Source organism: Liolophura sinensis, chromosome 6, assembly GCF_032854445.1.
Source record: "Liolophura sinensis isolate JHLJ2023 chromosome 6, CUHK_Ljap_v2, whole genome shotgun sequence".
Taxonomy (NCBI): domain Eukaryota; kingdom Metazoa; phylum Mollusca; class Polyplacophora; order Chitonida; family Chitonidae; genus Liolophura; species Liolophura sinensis.
Window position 1 is genome coordinate 32,323,120 of NC_088300.1, and position 24,349 is coordinate 32,347,468.

Sequence of the window (24,349 nt, forward strand, 5' to 3'; positions counted from 1 at the left end):
ATTGACATGTTCCATTTCCTTTCATCATTTTATTACAAGGTACAGTTATGGTGTGTTTTTTTTTTTTGTAACCACGTTTCGTTTGTTTGTTTGTTTGTTATGGATAAGGTTTCAAGCAATGACAGAAATTTTTTTTTCTGATATTCGAGGAGATATCCAGAATGGTATACCAAGCGAGAAAAGGAAAGCAAATCGAAACTTGCAAGTTGTTTAGTATGAACAGATTTTTGTACAAGGAAGCAATAAATCCATCATAATAATAAATAAAAAAACTTTTTCTTAAAATTTTCATAATCATACAACAGCAGCTGAGAGAATTGCTGTAGAAAAGAATGCCTGCTTTTGTAAGACCTGATGGTTCCACACTGTCCCATGGTTTCAGATTGTCCCATGGTTCCAGACTTCTCCATGGTTCCACAGACTGTTCCATGATTCCAGACTTCTCCATGGTTCCACAGACTGTTCCATGATTCCAGACTTCTCCATGGTTCCACAGACTGTTCCATGATTCCAGATCTCTCCATGGTTCCACAGACTGTTCCATGATTCCAGACTTCTCCATGGTTCCACAGACTGTTCCATGAAATCAGACTTTTCCATGGTTCCACAGACCGTTTCATGATTTCTGACTTTTCCATGGTTCCACAGACTGTCCCATAGTTTCAGAATGTCCCATGATTCCAGACTTCTCCATCGTTCCACAGATTGTTCCATGGTTCAGCAGACCTGCATAGTTCTAGACTGTTCCATGGCTTATTAACAATTCGACCCAATGTCAAATCCAATTTGCTCTATATAAAGCCCTGCCATTCAAATTATAACATACTCGTGATACATTATTCATTTGACAGATTTCACTTCAATGTTGCCGGGGTGATTAGCACGCCAGCACAGCGCAATGACCCAGGAACTTCCCACCAATGCAGTTGCTGTGAGATTAAGTCCAGCTCATGCTGGCATCCTTTGCAGCCGTATGTGGAAAGGTTTGCCAGTAACCTGTGGATGGTCGTGGCTTTCTCCTGGGTTCTGCCCGGTTTCCTCCCACCGTAATGCTGGCCGCCGTTGTACAAGTGAAATATTTTTGAGTGCAACAAAAAACACCAATCAGATGAATAAATAAATCACTTATACAATACCTTCTACCCATTTCAATCAAGGTATTTATTGACTCCAGGCTAATACACGTCTATAGCCCAATACGCTGAACAAAAAGCAAGGAGATACTGATATTATCAATTTGTAAATGTACTGCCTTGACTGAGGGTTTTATCGCGTAAGAAGTGGATTACTCTCATCAATATTTCCCTTCTATCACAAGTTTATATATTGAGGAAACCAACCAGAGTTTGAAAGATCCACAACACAAGGGGAGTTTCCAGTTCAGACTTTTCCATTGCTAAAGGTAAAAAAAAGTTCGACTATTGTAAACCTTCAACCGTTTTGAGCTCTAAAGCACTTTTTTCAATGCAATTGTTCTACACGATTATCATGAAAATGACACTAAAATGACTTGTTTGTGTCATCTGGGATTAAGATTAGTCTCTTAATCCCAGGTGTCAACAAAGATGCACGCTTCGTAAACTTGCGCTAATTATTTCTGTACACCCCATAGTTCTCACGGAAGGTTTCAAAATATTAGTTGCAGAAGTGGTTGAAAGGGTTGAAGAATTAGGGTGACATGTCCAGAATGTAAGACAAATATTTTTATCAGATTTCCTAAAACATGGGAGTCTGAAAAAATTCAGACAAAAAAAAAGTGTCTTGTGAAAAGTCACACGACACAGTAGCCCTACTTGTACCCCTAAGCCAACTCGAAACTCTCCTCTTGTGGTACCCAAGAAACTTCCCGATTTACATGTAAAACCACAGCATGATTAGGATTCCAACCTGCACCCTGACTGGTTTAGGACTGAGAAGGCCTGGTTAGAATGACTCTTTGCCAGTAACAGCCACATGAGCCTGTCAGCAAGACCTAATCTGGCTTAATTAGGTCAAACACCCAAGGACTGCCCTTCATCCGTGACCTTTTGTAAGCAAAAATAGACCAAAAATGACATAAGTTAGCTCCTGCACAGTTCTACAGGAATCACAAGAACGTACTTGTGTTTCCCATCTAGATCAGGCCTTACGCAAAACACGAGCAAACAAGCTTTGATGTTTGTCTACCAGATTACAACAAACAACAGGGTCACTCCATAATCCCAGATCTGTGGTCAAGTTGGAGGATTAGCTAAATAAACTCCCTTACTGTCAGATAAATTGTCACTGCCTAGTTTCTGCATATCTTCACTTTTGACTGGACTATCAGGTTTACTCATATTCGCAGATGTGTCTGTGGTTCCTGAGTTCTCAGATTTTTCCATGTTCCCAGAATTTTCCATGTTCCCAGAATTTTCCATGTTCTTACATTTTTCCGTGTTCCCAGAATTTTCCATGATCTTATTTTTTTCCATGTTTTCAGATTTACCGGCGTTCTCAGTTCCATCCTCCCCAGCACTACTTGATATCCCTGCTTCTAGTCGCATTGGCCAGTCAATATCAACAGACTACAACAGAACAAAGACACATCACAATTCAAAGAAAACATGATTTTTGACTTCTTTCAAAGAGAGCCAAAAGGCAAATTTTCATAATTATTTCTACATTAAAATTTCCTTTGCTTTATAATGCTAAATCACACACGGAGATGAATGGTAGTTGTTGCTAAACAGTTGAGAAAAACCTTGCCGAAACCACATGGGAAGTAACTATTTTGGACTGGAGGTCAAACATGGGTTTAATAATAATGATCACGAAGGCACAAATGGCATAGAGATGACTTTACTTCAATATCATGGAATGTAAGTGTTTCATAAGACTACATGTAGGCACTTTTTATTTTACTTTCCAAAAATTTGTTTACCACAGTGTGGTAACATGGAGAGGTATTTATGAGTACACCATGCAAAATGAAGACTGTACCTCCACATCCAGTTCTAAGATGTCACACTCTGTGTTCAGCACCGTTCCCAAACTAGGTGTGGTTCGCCCAAGGTCACTGTGAACAAACTCTTTGATGTATCTACATACAAGTCAAGGAACAAAACACACATCTAAACATATCGTAAATGTACATCAAAAGCTGTAGCAAACACAAAAATCCTCCATCAACATGGTCTAATTCTATAGCTGATTCCGATTTAATTAAAATAAGACTGTAAGTAAACTGTTCACTAGCTTGCACATCTGTGTATTCCTACCTTCCAGTATATTCAGTGATCTTTGGTAACATTAACCCCAACCAATCAATGTATGTCTTTCAGCAGGCAACAGGGAAATCCCAAATGATGCTGTCAACTTGCTCATGGTTACTAATCTTTGGTTGGCTGAACATACCAAACCTTGATAACACACTAGGCATTGCTACCACCTTAGATAGACTTGAATGTTGCAAGTTTCTATCAATCTGATTTATACAGATTTTATTTGAATTTCTTTGTGCAAGAGGATGGCAATTGTTAAAGTGAACACAAAGTCTGTCACTATATATACATAGAAAAAAATGATATCTCGGACATAGTTATCACTATGTAATAAAAATATGTAAAACATTCTATAAAGTTTTGAAAGCCGAGAAGTTCAGCACTTGGGATAAGGTACTGACGGACAATTCACTCCGAGTAGCCATGTTGTAGAAGCCCTTATAAACTTGGCCAATCACTAGCAGTGAAAGCATCACGTGATAATTGGTTGTCACATCAAAAAACCTATTAGCTCTCGATTGTCAGTGTGGTTTCTCATATTGGACAGACAGACAGATATTGATGCAATAAATTGGATTTTACAGTTAGTTTAATTGTTAAAGTGATACATTTTGAACCACACATTTAGCAAGGAACTGAGAACGGCTGTTTTCACAATGCGTACATGTTGGGCAGTAGGCAGCATTAACTTGTCAGGGTGAGCTGGCAAGAAAATGGCTTCGGGGGAGTCATTGCTTGTATAAAAATATTGTGACTTTGCATTATTTTTCCTCAGCAAAGTCAGACTTGCTACGAAAATTTCCTCTCAAAATCTGACTGAAAGGGTCTGTTATCAATCAGAAGGTCCTGCTATGTTCGGTAAATTCCCTGAAGTTGATATAGTCAGCAATGCCAAATGCTTACACCCACGATGGACAAGTAGGACTTCATTTGTTTATCAGATCAAATCATAAAGGTTTCATCTGTGACACCAGATCACATCACAAAGGTTTCATCTGTGATAACAGATCACATCACAAAGGTTTCATCTGTGATAACAGATCACATCATAAAGGTTTCATCTGTGACACCAGATCACATCACAAAGGTTTCATCTGTGATAACAGATCACATCACAAAGGTTTCATCTGTGATAACAGATCACATCATAAAGGTTTCATCTGTGACACCAGATCACATCACAAAGGTTTCATCTGTGATAACAGATCACATCACAAAGGTTTCATCTGTGATAACAGATCACATCACAAAGGTTTCATCTGTGACACCAGATCACATCACAAAGGTTTCATCTGTGATAACAGATCACATCACAAAGGTTTCATCTGTGATAACAGATCCCATCACAAAGGTTTCATCTGTGACAACAGATCACATCACAAAGGTTTCATCTGTGACAACAGATCACATCACAAAGGTTTCATATGAGACACCAGATCACATCACAAAGGTTTCATCTGTGATAACAGATCACATCACAAAGGTTTCATCTGTGATAACAGATCACATCACAAAGGTTTCATCTGTGACAACAGATCACATCACAAAGGTTTCATCTGTGACAACAGATCACATCACAAAGGTTTCATCTGTGACAACAGATCACATCTCATCTGCTAGATGAGTCCAGGTTACAAAGGTTTCATCTGTGACAACAGATCACAGTACAAATCTTTCATCTGCTAGACGAGTCCAGGTTACAAACATCAGATCAGATCTGAGAACAAAGGTCTCTTCTGTGAAACCAGCACAGACCACAAAGGTTATGAATCCAGCTCAAGGTTAGCCCAGCAGCTCATAATCATGGGCTTTCTCAACAGCTTGTCTGAAAATTTTTTCACCATATAAATAAATGTACGTGTACATTCATGCATATAATAATGACTCAACGTGGATACGTTCCAGCCTGTGTGGAGAGATGAAGGTGAAAGTGATGGTCATCAAGTGGTTCTGCTCTCATACTGTACACTGTACGCTCACGCACTGCCAGAGAACGTCTGTAGAGAAAGACACAGATATATTTATTTGTTTACTTGATTGGTGTTTTACACCACACTCAAGAATATTTCACTTACATGACAGTGGCCAGCATTATGGTGGAAGAAAAGCCCATGGGAAGCCCACAACCATCCGCAGGTTGCTGCAAGACTTTCCCCCGTACGGCCGGAGAGGAAGACAGCATGAGCTAGACTTGAACTCAAAGTGACCGCATTGGTGGGAGGCTCCTGGGTCATTGCGCCACACTGGCGTGAACACAGATATAAGATACCGCTAATAACATGTTGGAACAATAGATGAGCAACAACAACAACAAATGCATATACCTCATCTATATATATATACATGCAATACAGATGAAGAGTTTCAGCCAGTGACATGCCTTTAGCTATAAAATATTAACTTTCCACTAAACTAAACAAGAACATACCTGTGTAATACTCTTATTGGAGTTTTCTGAAAGAGCTTCAAATCCTTCAAAAAAAGAAAAAAATTGAATGCCACATTTGCATCTTCATCTTTCACATAAAAACTGACGATGCCCTCTAACAGGAAAATTAAAATATACATGAAACGCTTGATTTCTTGATACGCTGTAAATGATGTGACCTAACATATAAACTACAAAAAATATTTCTCCTTGGTGCGTGGAAATGGCTTTCAACTACAGTGTTTCCAGTATGTTCAAATATGATGTCATTCCCAAAATTTTCGATCATTTACATAAAATGTGCATAAAATAGAGGGATTTTACTAAGAAATATATTTGTTTATTTATTTATTTATTAGGTTTTTTACGCTGTGCTCAAGAATATTTCACTTATACCACAGCAGCCAGCATTATGGTGGGAGGAAAGTGGGCAGAGCCAGGGGGAAACCCACAACCATTCGCAGGTTGCTGACAGACCTTCCCACATACGGTTGGAGAGGAAGCCAGCATGAGCTGGACTTGAACTCACAGCAACCGCATTGGTGAGAAGCTCCTGGGACATTGCGACACACTGGTGTACTAACCCTTTGGGGGACAGAGACCCCTTAAGACATACATAATATACTTTAAAAATTAAATTTTTTTTCCCTCATTTTTTGACATATCTTTCTTCATGTTCCTTTAACATTTTTTGACATATCTTTCTTCATGTTCCTTTAAACCTTACTATTCGTTTTATAAAGCCTTTTATCCTTTAAATAAATAATCAAAGTTTGCTTTTTGTTAAATTCCTTTTTCAGCCAATGATGGCTTTGTCCAGCCATATAAGACTGGATTTCTTGAAAACATTAAAAAGAAAGTATCACCATAATATCCCAAAAAAACCTTTTTGATGAAAATCTGAATAGAAATTTTGGATTGTATACATCTGCTCTCTACATGTATGTTAATGTCTCACAACATGGCAATGAGGTTCTCTGGGCACAAACTTCTGTGTGATAAGTCCCTGCACAGCTGGTACCTTTGTTTGCTGAATGATTTCAGACAAGCGAGATGTGAAAATGTCAGCACACCAACACAACGCCAGGTATGACTTGGTCTTCTCTATTTCCCCATCTTTCAGGATGCTTGTCTCTTCCCTGTAAAAGTCCCAGAGTTTTACAGCATACAACATCATGAAAGTGTGTGCAAGACAGAAGCTGAAAAGGTCATACCAAGAGAATGGACTCCCATTGGCTAAAAGCTCTAACGGCGTTGCACTAAAACTTTATGTAACACCGTCATGACAGATCAACCATGCTAAGTATTAGGTTCAACTAGAAAATAAATGTGACACAGTCGGCACGAAAGAGCGTTCCATTGACACTAATTGTGATGTAATGTTTTTTTGTAAACATTTCTTTGAAATGACAACGTCCGATTCTTGAAAAAGAACAGATAGTTGTTACATTACTACAAACACGTTTAAGTAGGAGAAACAAGAAGGAACAGCTGATTCTTGAAAAAGAATTGACGTGGCGCTCTGCACCTTGTCGATTCCTCTTCAAGAATCAACTGTTCCTCATCATTTCTCCAATACAAATTGACGCTTCTACTACCTTGTGATATCACAAATCAAAAATTTGGCTTACCTGGGTACAATCTGTAGATCTCTGACAGCAATGTCCTGTGTGTGACTGTTCACCACATCCTGAACTGCACGCAGTGACTCGGCACTGAGGGTCACGATGTGGGGGTTGATCAGTTCTATCACAAAGGGGCGACCTGAAAGAAGTGCGTGAAGAATAACTGTCAATATATCATGTCCACAATAAAACAATCTGCAATTCAAGTCTTGCTAATTCTCACAGCTTAGCAAGAGATGAGGCAGTTCCCTAATTCCTCAATCTTTTCACAAATTTGATTTCTGAGGCTAAACTACATTGGTTTGGTTGGGATGGCCAGTTTCAGGGCTTTACAAAAAGTATAATTCTATCATTGAACACAGAATAATGCCTTCATAACATGCTCAAATAAACAACTTGTAAACATGCAAAAAAGGTTGAAAAACTAGAGTAGCTGTTTGCATCGCCGTTAACGCGACAGGCCAAACTATGCAAGATGAATATTCAATTTTGTCTAGCAGCTACCATAAAATCACGCCTTTCGGTCATGTTAGTATGAGAGAGACTTCACCTCATCTTGTCCAAACCTGCATGAAGTCACAAGACTCATGACATTGTGATTCGGTTAATTTACACATAACACACCCACTGGCAGTTCGCATGATCACCTGAGTAGTTCACCTATTTTGCGAAACAAATTCGATGCCATTTAAATTTTGTTTTCATCTGCTTAAATTATCTCCAAATGAGTATACAGTTCATTTTGTGGCAAGGGTAATGTTGAAGAGATGACGCCGATACAAATTTACTCAGTCTAGGGACATAACCAGTACGCACTTGAAATTGTCAACGGCCGTACATAATACAGATTTCACATACTCCAAAGTTTAAAAGTACAGTCTGATTTTGCCTTTTACCTCCTCCCTTCTTCTTATTATTGTTATTCTATCAGAAATGTCCATAAGATAAACACAATTCTAAGTTCTATCAATCACAACCCTGAAATGTGCAGACAAAAATCTGTAACAGTTTTTCTTCGGATTTGAACTGGACAGGTTAAAATGATCAAATCTTCCTGAAATTACATTACTCCACATATATTATATTCCCCTATATTTTCTGTGTTTTAACACTTGCTTTTAATTCTCTGTAGATTTTTTTTTCCTCAAGCAAATAATTTTATGATATTACACTTCTTATTTTGCATCAGAAATAATTGTATATTACTGCTTGTGTCATCAGAAATGAATAATGCTTAAAGACAATGCGGTTTACAACATTTCAAAAGTGCACAATTGTTTCTGCTGGCCAAACACTTGAATCCAGCTTTTTATTATTTATAGAGGAGAAATTAGCGATGGTTTGTTACTTTGTATACAATCATTCCTTACCTGACCCAAGCATTCGCACATCAACATCTTCTCGTCCTGAAGCTGAAAACTTGTAATCTGAAAAGGCAGTAAAAACATACCCTCTACAATAGTAGTTCAAGTCAATACTTCACATGTTCATAACATTTTGTCAAACACCATCTTGTCACTATCCACGGGAGAAGGACTCATCGTCAGAACTATGCAAACTGTGGTGAAAGCCTGGAAATAAAGTGAGTTTCAGTATATACGTGACTAGGTCATTTTGTAGGCATACATGTGGCCATGTCAAACAATCAGGTGATAAGATTTGCTTCGCTGACTGGTTAACTCTGCAGGCAAGACATTTACAACATCAACAGACATGCATCAAACCAGTCAGTCAATGGCCCGGATGCCACATAACAATGGCATGTCAGCTTTTTTTCTTTTTTAAGAATAATAATCGCTACTGACTGCTTGTTTGCCTCTCTCTTATACAGAAACCTTAATCAGGGACATGTCCAGTCAGGTGTAACTTTTGAGATGTGTTTAGTAATCAGACTAAGATCCTGCACAGTACTGAGCACTGCAAAACAGGTTACAGAAAATTAGTATGATCCACATGATGAACTGGGGCCATTTTGCACAAAGGGACTGTAACTTAAGCCAAAGTTGATTGTAAATCACTAATATCTTGACTTAGCCTTAGCTTACAATCAAAACTCTCTTGCAAGAAGGAATTATAAGCTACGATAATTGTAAATTACAATCAGAAATTACAATCGGGTTGATCCTGTTGAAAATATTTACAATCGCCCAAAATTAACATTAAGTACAAACACCTGCCTTTGGTAGACTGTTAGTTTGTAGTTTTTCACTCGGTTTGCAAAGGTGTGCAATGTAATTGTGTCAAAAAGATGTTATGATTCTTTTTTCACATGTTGTTGTTGGCAGCTGCTAAATCATTGTCATGTAGAACTCTTCTGAAAATTAAGGTTAGAAAAGTTACTGAAGGGTACATAGTCCATTTAAACAGGCCTCTTTTATGTCCAAGTCAAATCTGGAATATGATCAAGATTCTAACTTTACAATTCATGTACAAAAATTTACAATTCTCTTGTGCAAACAGGGCAATTTATTTTCACTATCAATTATGAACTCAGCTGCAGGGTCTACAATCAACTGTAACTGCGATCTCTTTGTGCAAGCGGTCCCAGTACTGTTTTCATAGAATCTCAGCAATCATTAAAGGACGTCATTTGTTAACCTTGAAACTACAACACAATCAAATATTGTGTATCAAAAAACCTACAAAGTCATGAAATGCAAATATGTATATATGATTAAACATGGACCAATTTTCACTTGATCACGTGCGACTGATCATCTTATGGTATTTTGGTCAGATTCAAAAATGCCAACTGACGACAGTTTAGTGCCCAGTTTTTAGAAAGTTCTTACAAAGGCAGATTCTTCACAACCACTAGCAGTTTTCACTTCGGTGACAGATTTCCCCAGTTAATGTTTCAACTTTGACCTTCACACTCTTACCATCTGGTTTGAAGTGGGGGAGGATTCTGTTACACACAAGTTCTTCTACAGAGCTCTCCGTTTTCTTCTTCCCCTCAATTAACCATGGAGTTTGACTCAGACTGCGGCTGTACTTGTTATATCTACCTGCCAGGTGATCAGACACAATTTACAGGTGAATACCTTGGACAACATTCAAACGCACTAATCAAATAGAAGCTCTACTAACTCCTATAGACCTAGAAGGATGAGAACTATAGTATCTTATCCAAAAATTCAAACAAAAAGATGTATTTTTAAAGCACATAACAAACCTTTCACAGTCCTGAAAAATAAATAACTTTCTAATGAATGAATTATTAGGTGGAATAAAGTACAACCACATTTAGCTGAAAATAATTTCAGATCGTAACCTCACAGAAGAAATTCAACAGTAGATGTAAATTCTAAATTCACCTTTACAGTATTTATTTCACTGTTTTTTCATGCCATTCTCAAGACTTTTTCACATATTAGACAACCATCAATTCTACTGGTGGAGGAAACAAGAGCAGACACAATTAACTACCAATCTTTGGAAAATTGCATATTCATGGAAAAGAAGATATCCTAAACGAAAATCAAACCACACAAGCAATCATACGAACGTCACTGACGACTTATTGTTACGAACCTATGACAAGCATTGTGAACCGGGCTTGTATCAGTGTACTGCCACGACTCTGTATGTAGCTACACAGCCCCAACATACCTGCCAAATAGATCTGTTTATGGGAGGGCACAATGGACTCACATTTACAAACATCCCTCGCTTTTGAAGGCGGGACACTGTAATACCTAAAACAAATATCAAAAACAAAGTTTTGTTTGTTTGTTTGTTTGTTTGATTGGTGTTTTACGCCGCTCTCAAGAACATTTCACTTATACGATGGCGGTCTGCATTATGGTGGGTGGAAACCGGGCAGAGTCCGGGGGAACCCATGACCATCCACAGGTTGTTGGAAGACCTTCCCACGTACGGCCGGAGAGGAAGCCAGCATGAGCTGGACTTGAACTCACAGCGACCGCATTGGTGAGAAACTCCTGGGTCATTACACTGCGCTAGCGCGCTAACCAACTGAGCCACAGAGGCCCCTTCAAAAACAAAGAAAGAGATAATGTTCTTTAGTGACAGAAATCAGACAGTTTCTTTTCTCTAGCAATGTTACACCTGTCTCATTTCATGGTAGCTCGCATTCACAATAGGAATGTTCATAGTCCCCTTACCATATACATATATGTAAGTCTAACATGGGCCAGAGCTCCATAGCAACTGCCACACAAACAAAATATCAAATTACACGCACATCTATAAAGTTCCTTCAAGTTCAGCTGTTGCACCTACAACAGTCTTCATCCACCTATTCAGGGTGTTTCCAAAATGGGAAGGTACTTGCCATGTGGTTCTTTTTCGAGATGGTGTTCTTCTTATCTTTGATCATTGGGTGCATTTTTCAAATGTTAATTCACAAGTCACTGCTTGTAAACCAAAAATCAGCAGTTTTTTTCTTCTCTTTTTAATACACACATGTACTACTTCTACATATTTTCTTAGAAATTGTTAGTGATCAATTGTTGTAGAATGGCTACAGAGCAACATGTTCAGTTTGATAAAAAAATTACATTCTAAAAGATTCAGTACAGTCTGAAAAATTGTCAAAAAAGTGTGTGCAAAATACAATTTTTTGCATTTATGAGAATTACCTTTTAAAGGTGCTGTCAGCAGTGTCTGACACAGCTTTGATGACACTGGCTCTAGAGAAAACTTCCCAACCAAACTAAAACATAAACGATCAGCAAATTACAGTATATCCATTTTAGTTTTATATGTAAATGTTATTTAACCTTGCATGCAAATTTTATAGTTGCTCTTAAGGAAATGAGGAAAGCAGGAGTCATGCTATGACAAACATCTGACTGATGCTTGAGATGATCACATTTAATTTGATGTGATAAGAAAAAACACACAACACTGCTTCTGTTTTCTGTCCGAAGGGAACAAGTTAATGGAGGATTATGGCTCAACTCCACTTTGGTAATATTTCAGTCATATCATGGCGAGAACGTGCTCAAACAAAGAGTCTGCTATCTGAAGGGAAAATAATTTTGAATTGCAATAGCCCAGCGTGTGGAAGCTAAGATTTAATATCTTTCCGGACAAAAATAACAATGAAGAAGCCAGAAATCAGCTTATATTTACATAACAGAAAGACTAAGTCTATAAAAACATTCTTCAATCATGCAGGGTTTGTGTAGTAACAAAACTGGTATCAAATGTGCATTCTCACTCATTTTCTATTGACCAAAAACAGTTGATTTATTCTATAAAGATGGTTACCTTCTTGTTGGTTTTCCTCTTCTTAAAAGTGTCGGGAAACAATTCAGTTCTGAAAAAACATAATCATAGAGGAATAATCCACTGAAGGAGAATAACTCCACTGAAGGAAAATATTACCGTTTGGAAATCCACCAAACATTTAGTGTCACGATATTAAAGAAATCATTATTTTACCGCAAGCTTCATTTTTTAGGCAAAAAAGAAATACTTACAAAAACCTGCATTCTGAATCTGAAGCACTATAGGAAAATGTGACACAGATGTCAAACTGGGCCTGGAAAAAAAAAAAAAGGCTAAAAATTGAAATAATTTGTGAATACAAATCCCTAGAGGTCACTCAACCGTTTATATGTGCGTTTTTAGGAATAAGCTGTGGTTCGCTGATATCTGAGAAAATGGCTAATCGCATGTTTTGGGGATAAAATGGCATACGATATTTTAAGATTCTAATTTTGCAAAATAATCTGTAAAGCCCAATACAATATTATGTATTTTTTAATCCATTCGAAGGTAATTTTAAAAACCTGACCCTAGTTAAATATAACAGACAGCTTGGGCAAACTCACTAGCTTAAGAACTCTGGACATTTCTGCCACTCTCAAAGGCTGACGTCATTGTTTTTTTTTTTAACACTGTATTGCCAAGAAAACAACTGTCACTGTTGTGACATAACCTAAATACTGCTTGCTTTAATAAGCTAGGAACCATTTCTCATAGTTTCAAACCTTAAACACTAATGTCGCCTTACATCACAGTCATTGTCGTGTAACAAGGGAGGTAATTCAGAGCAGGCCTATTGTTGAGTTATTCCAGCCTTCTATAGTACTAGAGTGAATATGTATCAAAAACAAGACGTCCACAATAACAGCAGTGATTTAAGTTATAAACAAATACAAATGGAGACAGGCAGAGTAAAACAATGAAAAAACAGTCACACACAAGTTCTAATTACTAGTCTCTTTGGTTAATATTATAGTGCTGCCTCACTGGAATGCAAAAGAAACTAGGCATGGTGCCACACAGAGTCATAGCAAGCCCACACAACTGGCTGACCAGTTTTTCGCCTACATGTATACCCTATGCCAAGTACAAAATGAATGTCAAGGCTGCCAATTTTAAAGTCTTTCTACACACTGATTTCTTTATTAACTGATTTTTGTTTATTGTATAATGCCACACACAGGAATATTTCACTTAAATGATGGTGGTCAGCATTATGGGTGGAGGAAAACCAAACCGCCCTAAGTAAACCACTGACCTTTGACAACCACATTGGTGGAAGGGATCTTCAACCCATGATAGACTATGCAAACAACCACAAGAACATCAACCACTTATTATCACCAAGGCCCCATAAGCAACAAGAGAAGGTTAGCTACAAATTCCCTGTCCAAGGCTGGTTCTGAATTCGCACTCTGGGTGTCACTGCGACTGAAAGAAAAGCACCTCAGCAACCACTAGACCATAAGCCCACTCCCTCATTTAGCACTGATTAAACTTCAAAGGAACTACATGTAGTGGTTATCAATATGCTATAGCAATGTAGTCCGTTTTGACAGCAACAGCCTGGCTAACCAGCACAATTATCATACCTTAATTTCAAATGGAGAACATAGCTTTTCTGAGAGATTGCTTCCCAAGGTCCATTTCCAGACATCTTTTATTGTAGGGACACTTTCTTTAGAGCAGTTGCTATAAACATCTCTTTTGAAGAAAAAAATACAGACATGTGAAACAAACAGGGCACGAGCTTATAGGAGCTTATACATGTAATAATAAAACTACTGACCTATTCAAGATCGACAAGCAAAAAATAATAATGAGCATTAGTCACACTATCCATAATCTAAAATATACATGAAATAATTTTAGAATAATCGCCTTCAAAATAGCTTATAAATTGTGAATTAATCAAGCATATTTAATTCCGTCAACATTTATTATATACACACATGTAAATCAGATCTAGTTCTGTGTAGTATGGCATGGATCATACTTGGGGCTAAGTGAGAAAAAAACCCAAACAGGTTCATATTCAATACAAAAATATCTGATTTCTATTATTTTCACTCACACAGTGGGAGTACAGGGTATTTTGAATTTTTCAGGTGGAGCCAATGTTAAGTAAGCCCATGACTAATAATTGTATCACGTCTACACTGTCTCCATACCAAAGTCATTCTTACTAGAGATAATAACCAAACAACTGACACAAAGGAGTAAGGTAAACGGGGCCAAAAGGAAAAATTCTACTTCACCCGAGCAATAGGGACAAAGAACTGTCAGTCAGAGCAATCAGCCTTTATTCTGACAGAGTAGAACAGAAAATATATTTCAAACTTACGGAAAGGTGTCCTCCAAATGTAACCAGAGTGAATGTTTCAAACAGAGATCACAATCACAAATATCACAAAAATCAGCCTTTATTCTGACAGAGCAGAACAGAAAATATATTTCAAACTTACGGAAAGGTGTCCTCCAAATGTAACCAGAGTGAATGTTTCAAACAGAGATCACAATCACAAATATCACAAAAATCAGCCTTTATTCTGACAGAGCAGAACAGAAAATATATTTCAAACTTACGGAAAGGTGTCCTCCAAATGTAACCAGAGTGAATGCTTCAAACAGAAATCACAATCACAAATATCACAAAAATCAGCCTTTATTCTGACAGAGCAGAACAGAAAATATATTTCAAACTTATCGAAAGGTGTCCTCCAAATGTAACCAGAGTGAATGCTTCAAACAGAATTCACAATCACAAATATGAAATAAAAATATTACAATATATTTTTTACACAAAGTGAAATTCTCTTTACACAATACATTAGGTATACAGACAGACAGACGGATGGACAGACAACACCACACCTGTAACATGTATAGATTTATAAAATGAGTGTCTTTACCTAACCCTAGTGTTTTACCATCTATAAATGTGAGGTAAACACTTTGGCAACATATACAAAGTTGTAACACTTGCAGTTAAAGGGGAAACACAGGCTTAAACCAAACCATCCCTTATTTTGGTAATTTATTTTCAGGCCTCACCTCTCTGATGATTATACAGGGTGGCAGCATGAGAGAACAGATGTGCTCATTGTACTGAAACCCAGCATCAAACACACAGTCACTGATCTGAAACAATCAATAACTCAGTAAGAACTACATCCGTCAAAAATGTACATGTACTAATACTGTCCAGGTTTAGCAAATGGGCTTAATTACAAAGATCGTAAGTACATTATTGGAAAAATTTCGGAGGAACGTAATCATGACTTTAAATCTACTACAAAGTATATACTTATTGACTTTAAATCCACTAGAAGGTGTGGATTTATGGACTTTAAATCCACTAGGAGGTGTAGATTTACTGACTTTAAATCCACTACAAGGTATAGATTTACTGAATTTAAATTCACTACAAAGTATAGATTGACTTTAAATCTACTACAAAGTTTAGACTTATTGACTTTAAATCCACTACAAGGTATAGATTTACTGACTTTAAATCCCCTGCAAGGTATAGATTTACTGAATTTAAATTCACTACAAAGTATAGATTGACTTTAAATCTACTACAAAGTTTAGACTTATTGACTTTAAATCCACTACAAGGTATAGATTTACTGACTTTAAATCCCCTGCAAGGTATAGATTTACTGAATTTAAATTCACTACAAAGTATAGATTGACTTTAAATCTACTACAAAGTTTAGACTTATTGACTTTAAATCCACTACAAGGTATAGATTTATGGACTTTAAATCCACTAGAAGGTATAGATTTACTGACTTTAAATCCACTACAAGATATAGATTTGCTGACTTTAAATGCACTACAATTAAACCTGTACCTGTAGGCCTGCCGATAATTTGGGAAAGTTGCTTAAATATATATTATCAGCGCGATTACATACACTCAGTACCCCCAGTACATACACAGCGAGCACCTGTAGCTGTTGTTCTGCATGCAGTCTTGATTTTCACACTCCATATAGCCATATACACTGTGCATATTTTGTCTCACTAACGTTCAATTGAAGTGTTTGTCAAGATGCAGTCAGAATGAACTGAGTGAGGTTTCCAAGGGATGGGTGTTGAGATACCTGTTCATGTATTTACTGATACTGTGCCATACTCTGCATCATTCGTAGCTTCTGAACATACCTTTAGAGTGCTAAGGAAGATAAATACCATAGAAAATTTGGCAGTTCTTCTCTTTACTTTAGACATTTATTAGGACACAGAACATATATATTTAGGTCTTGCGTCTGGAAATGACTACAGAGCCTCGCATGTCGCAAACCTGCAGGTGCTAGATGAAATCTATGTGGGTTGTATTCTCGTCTGGGAACTGAGAAATCAGGCTTTCCATTTTTTCAGTTGGATCTAACCACTTGAACTTTGCTATCTGAGCGAACACTGTTTATGTACTTTCTGTAAAATTAGCGATGGCATTTCACAGCAGTACGTACTCTTCAGAGATTGATATTCTCTCACGGTCGTCTGGTATGTAAGCAGGGAGCTTTGAATTAAGGCATTTAAAAATGTTACAAAACCATGTTTGTCTAATTTAATGACATCTATACCTGAATAAACATACATATCATCTTTTTCTTGAAATAACTGTGGTAATATGTTACAAACTATCTTTTTTTTAAATAATCTAAAAAAGTTGTGGCACCCTCCTCACTGAGACTAGCTGTCAGAGGAATGTCATGTTCCTGCCTAAATGGACGCATGCTCAGTAATAAATAGAAAATCTGCTCACAGGTCAGGCACTTGTGCCTTACTGCTGCAGGTGTGTTATCCATATATGTAAAGCAGCATTGTAAATTCAATGATTAATCTGCAATCATCCATGTTCCATTCTTATATGGGCCCCGTACACGAGTGGCGAGGTACACAAGATTTAAGACAATCCTGCGGATATAATGCCTAATACAGTAGGGTGTTGAATGTTCTCCTGTAAATAATGCCACACAACCATCGACTATAAATATCAGACAGCATAGTTTTTTTTTACTCTTTAAACGAGCCTGTATACTGAAAAACGGACACCGCGAGTTGCAGTGTATAAGCTGTCAGGAAATTCTGGCTTTATACATGTAGGCCTGGTGAGGCCTATACTCCAGCTGGCATGCTGATACCAGCATGTGAGCACCTCGCAGGAGACTCCTCTGAGCTACCCACTTACTCTCAGTGTATCTCAATTAGCAAAGTGTCTGTAATTGTTGAGAAGGTACGATAACTGAGGTAAACTGACAAGAGGCCATATTTCAACAATTACATGAGAGCATTTGCCAACTCTCATATGGCTGTAGTCTTTAATATGTTACAGATATGCGTACTATACTGGTGGGAGACGTTTGGTAACATGTATTAGACAGCCCCAAAAGCCTACACTAGAATTGTTCATAGTGGACTTACCGTGGGCTTGATAGATGCCAGCTCATTGTGTGTGTAGAATCAGTTTATTAACCAATATTTAGCTTCCTCACCTTCTGAGCAAACTGCTCTGTACAAAATTCTTGTAAGACACCCAGACAAATAACACAAGGCTTCTTTGATCCCCCGTCAGGGCCCATCTCTGTATCAGCGGTCTTTGTTGCACAGTCTCCATTCAGTGGCTTCAAACTGACTAGCTTCCTCACCAGATCATACAGTTCCTGTCATAAAAAACAAAGTAAAGTGAAGTTCGATTCCAAACTTCTTCAGTTATGCCAAACATATTTTTCTGAAGGAGGGGAGCAAATTGTCATACTCAGGGCTTACTATCTGATGGGAATCTGATTCCTCTAAAATTTAACTCACAAGAATCCAACAGGATTCGCCAAACAATCAATCAAATGATTTTTTGGACTGTGACTTGAGGCAAGTAACTGCCATATGTACCATGATTCATGGACAGTGAAATGTCTAGCCAGAAGCATGTACTGAAGGAATTTTTTTTTGGCACATCAGTGCATATTCTGCATGGGCAAACTCATGTAAGAATAACAAACTCATGTAAGAATAACAAAAACAAACTCATGTAAGAATACTCAAACTCATGTAAGAATACTCAAACTCATGTAAGAATAACAAACTCATGTAAGAATAGCAAACACAAATTAATGGTAATTCGATTTGATGTTTGGATTTGGATTCCAGCGGAACAAAATGGTGGGAATCTAGAACTGGATTGATATGGATTCTCCCAACCAATATTAGCCAGAACCCATATAATTTTCTTGAAAAAATCAATGAAAAACAAACTAACCCAGGGATATTACCTGGAACATATTGCTAAATAAAATTCAGTTTTTTTTTGAGTTTGTCCCTCTAAATACAAAAATTACTACCATTTGACTCCTAATTATAGTGTAGTAAACTAAATACAATTATAAAGTATTTGGAGTTCCCAATAATCTGTAACACACACCTGAAGATACATAATTACAAAACAATGCCTGACATTTAAAGTTCCCTGAAAATCCCCAGTGGTCCATACTACAAAGAGGGGTACATGTACGTGGGAAGGTCTTTCAGCAACCTGCGGATGGTGGTGGGGTTCACCCGGGCTCTGTCTGGTTTCCTTTCACGATAATGCTCGCCACTGTTATATTAGTGAAATATTTGACTGGAGTAAAGCATAAATCACCATTCAATAAATAAATAAATAAAATCTTGTAAGATCTTTTTGATACAATTATAAAGTATATCTTTTCAAATCACAAATTACTAACTAGTAGCCGAATGCGTCCCCTTAAGAAAAGTATATCTTTTTGCGATTTTAAATATTTACAACACAGTAACAGTAGACTGTAATATTTCACTGCGAGTTAAAACACTCATAGCATACAATCTCTTTTAATATAAGGGTGACAACTGAAAGTTTGTGCTACACTCATGATAATTTACAATTAACCTAAGCAAACGATTCCTTTGTTTCAGTGGCCTAAGATGTAAAATTTCACACAAGACAAGACACGCCCAAGACCACTGAGTTAACGAAGCCATCATAAATACTACACATAAAGAAGAGAGTAGACCTGATGATTATCCCTGTAAGCATGGTATCTCCTCTCCCCAAGAAACCGCAGTGTGCACCTTGGGCAACAGCCTAACTCCATCAGTACACCAGCCACAGCACCCATCACCTCAGGGGAACCAGAAAACAGTGATACCTATTGGAGACAGAAACCCGTAAGTGTGACATAACTGTAAATACTGAGTGCATCTACCAAAGACAGTCAATTTAACACTACTATACCTTGTGACAGCACACTAGCGATGAGCAGTATAAATACATGCACTATGGCCATACAGTTGTAAATTATTTTTCTATGCTTTGTTGTTTGATGCCATGCTGGTTCTTGAATTTTTCAATTTTTTTTTTTTTTTTCTTCAATGCACCTGTGATGAGTTTTATGGGAATGGAAACCAGTGTTCCCAGATTAAATTCTTGTCAGCGGTTGGTTCAGCAATGCAAATGAAGTTCTTTTCCATCCTCCATGCTCTGATTCACAGAAGATGTGTGTGACCCGAAGGACAGCAGAGGTAATGGTGCTTGTAAATAACACAAGTTCAGTGGTTTGGAACAGGCTCAGCATTGCTTCACCATTACAAACGAAACAGCTGGTAAAGGTTGATGCCATATTCATTTGCCTTTAATTAACTCCACAGTGGTAGTAGCTATATCCTGGGTGAATGCGTGCTTAAGCTAGCTCTAAAAACTACGACTTTATGGTTTTGACATGATAAAGTGCTGCTGGTTTAAAATAGATTTAAAGGTTCATTCTGTTTTGCAAAGTGCTTTCTGAAAGAATGCACCACATGGATTTTTCTTTTCAATGATTAAACGATGCGGCATGTAAATATAAGAATTTGTTGAAAACAGACTTCAACATTTACCAATTTAATTGACGCATCTAATTCTGTCCGTACTCAGAATCATCTCAGTTATCAATTACAGGTAGGTGTTCCCATGTGTCATCACTAGTAAATCCACACAAGCATGAAACTGGTGAAAATTGGACAAATTCTTACTCCAAATGCCATGTTTGTTTGCAAAGTGCATACAAGGGAGATAACCAAGTTTCTCTGGCTTTACATGACTGACACCAATACCAATAAGAATACTTTGTACAGAAAGCTTTATAGTGATAAATGCTGATTATGGGTAAGCTGCAGGTGGCTATTTCAACTCCTCTTTTTATACGCGTCTGGAGGAGTATGATAGCCACAGCAGAAGGTTCAAAAGATATGCCAACTGTACCTCTCAGCTCACCCGCACACACAACATCCGACATACATTCCACTTGGTGACCACAAATTCACCTCAGTCATCGCTAAAGCATCAGCCATTTTGCCTTTACCACAGCTAAGTGTCTTGAAAAAGTTATTATGCGTGTTAAAACTCAAAAGACAAGGCTAATGGCCGCCTTGTTCTGAAATGGTTTGTCGTGTTGAGAATACGGGTCTCGTGGGTCCTTACCAAATGGAACATACCTGGGATGCTGTGTGTTTGGGCGAGCTGAGAGGTAAGAGCCAAGTTGACACCGGTTTTGGACTGCAGCCATCGTTTAGAAAGGACTTATCGGATATGGTGTGAACCAGTGTATGGTTTACCACTGGCTCCTGCTGTGGCTATGATACTCTACCAGCCCAGTATAAAGAGAGGAGTTGAAACAGCCACATGGGGATAGGTAAGCTTATAGAAAATGACAAGTATATCATGTCTCGATAGGCTAACGGAATCACACCTCTACAGAGCTCTGCTGGCGACGTTGTTGTAATTTTCATATTGCTACACGTTCTCACAGCAGCGTCATGTAGTAACGAACGTTGCTCCCTTATCTACGAACAATCCACAACTGATTACATTTTAACGCGTTCCATTCCACTGAGAAACCCACTTCGCAGCATACAGTACCTGGTTGAAGGCATCCATCTTTAAGTTGCACAAGTGTTTCTGTGATGAGAACGTCGTTTCACTCAGTAGAAACTGAAAGCACGTGTGAGAATCATAAAAGAGCTCTTAAAGGGAGATAGTCACCGATCTTGATAGTTAATCTAAAATTGTGACTGAGGTTTTTTTATTGTTTTATGAATAAGATGACGATGCTACGTTCAGCTTTTCCTGAAGTCATGTTTTAGTTGGCCTACTACTGTTATTAGATAAATACTGTAACTTTCGGAATGTCATCTCAGTACAACGACAGACTGTTTGGCTCTCCTGTCTCAAAATTCGCCCATATGGGGAGAACTGCCATGATTTCATTGGCTGTCGCTATAGACCTTGGAAACCACAGTTTGAAAATGGAGGACGACGAGGCCATGAGCGCCGCTAAGGCACCTGAGCCAGTTGCAAAAGTTCCTGCGGAAAACGCAACCCTTCAGCCTGACGGTAGGAAATACCCTACAGACGCAACTGTGACACCGGTGCTTCTTACGCAGCGAGAAGATACTGCATTAAAATCCAAGGACTTCGCCAGAGAAGAAACAGCTGAAGTGATTCGCGACTCCGCTGTCATTGTTAAAGAACAGGAACTAGCAGAGCAGGTTAACGCTCTCGCTGATAACGTTGTGAAAAATACAATTGACACCGTGACAAGTCAGTATCAGCAAGATATTTTAAACAGTATATTGTCAGCGAGGGCGAAGATGGCTGGTGATGGAACAAGAGACGATCTTGAACGAGCCAAATCATGTTCAGAACTGGGTGATGATGATGTGTTTGAAGATCTGTATGTGGAACCGGTTCCTGATCCGTACAACAAAGCCATTTCATATTTAGAGAAACACAATATTTTACAGCTATTTCAAGTGAGTACATTATAGTAATATTTTAATGCCGTTATAAGTTTAGGCGTTCATCTCAGGAGCTCTTGTCTGCTTGTAAAACCAGTTTGGTCTCTTACAACACAAGTGACAACATGTGGATTTACGAGTAGATGAGAGTTTCAATGAATACATGTAACAGCAGATGTTTAAAAGATTGCTACAAGATGTAATTATATCAAAAAATCCTGGTCTTTTCATTTGATTGGTTCTTTTATCTAGACCTATCATAAAAACTACCATTATCACTAAAAGTTTATAATCCTACTAAAACTTTGAATTAAAACTTTGAAGCCTATGTTCAGTGTTTATAAGTGATTAACTGTAATGCTGTAGCTTTATGTGGAATCCGTATTCATGGACATTTGCGTATAGTATGAGATTTTTTTGTCCATTTCTTAGATTTGACAAAATTTTGTTTCAGCAAGCTTCAGAGTGTGGATACGTATTTTTATGGGTGATTTTTGTCTCAAACGCCATGACAAATTGCCACAGCAACTGCATCAGGTTTTTAAATGGAGCATGTTCTAAAACTGGTTTGGGGCCACCCTTAGCTGAGCAAAATTTTTCCAAACCTAACATTAGAGCAATCTCAGACTGGAGATTTCTAGACTTACCGAAGGATGAACAGCTTGACTTCTTTGCCCCCAAAATGTTGAAGCCTGTATGTCTTAATATACATTTAATTATTTATTGTATTTGAACAGGGTCTGACTGCAAATGTTATCTATTCTCGCCCGGCTGATCCTTTGGAGGCTATGATGGAGCAGCTGCAAATAATGAAGAAAAACCAAATTTCTTCACCTTCTATGACTCCATCTGAGCAAGCTATTGGGAAAATGGATAGTTAGATTTACTGGTTGATTATATATTATAGCATGGGAGAGGAATTTAATTTTACGTATAATATACTTTCAATACTATATGTTAAAATGTTGATAACCTAACTGAGAGACTGATTTGTATCTATTCAATGAAAGGCATATTAATGTATATATTATGTACATTCGGCCATGCCATCAGGAATGTATATTTCAATACTTTACCAAAGTAAAATTCAAAAAAGAAAAAAAGCAAAACCAATTCTTCCAAGTTTGATTTTTATTTAGGTAAACACTGAATATGCAAGCTTTTTGTGTGCCTTTTGGTTAGAAATGGTTGTCTTTCCTATGGACATGGGGAAGTGTAACCCTGTTTTCTATGCTGTGATGTATATATATTGATAGTTTAAATTATTTCTTTCTGAATTTGTTCAACAGACCACCTGATAGATTATTACTTTTCTAGTCCCAGTAATCTGTGATCAGTGTGTTTTTTGTTTTTGTTTTTTGTTTTTGTTTTTTTTTGCACTATAAAAATAATGAGCAGTGTTATCAAAAATATTTATGTCCAGTTTATATAATTACATAACTTAGTATGTAATATTAATATTAATAATAACAGTGTAATAGTATAATTCAGGGGCCTGTTTCCCAAAGGTCATATAGCGCTACCTGCATGTAGAGACCATGGCGGCATAAATTAGTATTTGATGTCATGAAAGTGACATGCACGCAGTGCTACATTTGCTTTGTGAAACGTCTTACTGGTCTTTTGTGTACAGGTAATATTGTATTTAAAAACGATGGGTAAAAATTATGCATTTCATTAAAGATCCATATCTGGATATTTTGCCACATTTTATGTTACTCCCAGTCATTTTTTTAAAACATTGGTATGGCAATTGCAGCCGAAAAATTTCATGTGTAACTGTATGCACCGCAACATTTTGGATAACTGTATTTTTAAAACAGGACTGACATCTATGTATCACGTACTAATCCTGCAGATATCCAGGGGCTGACTTAAAGGGAGAGGTACATGTATGGCCAAAAATATAAGATTGGGTTAAGCTGCGCTGTATCACGTTATACCACATGGGGTCGCACGCGATGTGAACATCTGACTGATATAAAGGGTGTATTCAAAATTTTATCACAGACGAGA

At 37.6% G+C, this 24,349-nt stretch overlaps 2 protein-coding genes across 2 annotated transcripts; one reads left to right on the plus strand and one right to left on the minus strand.

Annotated features, from left to right (window-relative positions):
• Positions 1 to 2,213: 2,213 nt before the first annotated feature.
• LOC135467101 (tRNA pseudouridine synthase Pus10-like) lies at positions 2,214 to 21,540 on the minus strand. Its single transcript, XM_064744862.1, has 18 exons — positions 21,456 to 21,540; positions 19,573 to 19,707; positions 18,040 to 18,207; positions 15,588 to 15,674; positions 15,120 to 15,154; positions 14,126 to 14,237; positions 12,746 to 12,807; positions 12,534 to 12,582; positions 11,900 to 11,973; positions 10,908 to 10,993; positions 10,178 to 10,303; positions 8,666 to 8,722; positions 7,302 to 7,434; positions 6,692 to 6,809; positions 5,671 to 5,714; positions 5,141 to 5,239; positions 2,962 to 3,061; positions 2,214 to 2,546 (listed from the first exon to the last, which is right to left on the minus strand). Exons 1-18 carry the CDS (start codon positions 21,471 to 21,473, stop codon positions 2,214 to 2,216), a joined length of 1,836 nt encoding a protein of 611 aa, XP_064600932.1. The 5' UTR covers positions 21,474 to 21,540.
• A 138-nt stretch (positions 21,541 to 21,678) lies between these two features.
• Positions 21,679 to 23,651, plus strand: LOC135469086 (uncharacterized). Its single transcript, XM_064747610.1, has 2 exons — positions 21,679 to 22,348; positions 23,071 to 23,651. The coding sequence occupies exons 1-2, from the start codon at positions 21,722 to 21,724 to the stop codon at positions 23,212 to 23,214; spliced, it is 771 nt and encodes a 256-aa protein (XP_064603680.1). The 5' UTR covers positions 21,679 to 21,721; the 3' UTR covers positions 23,215 to 23,651.
• Positions 23,652 to 24,349: the final 698 nt, after the last annotated feature.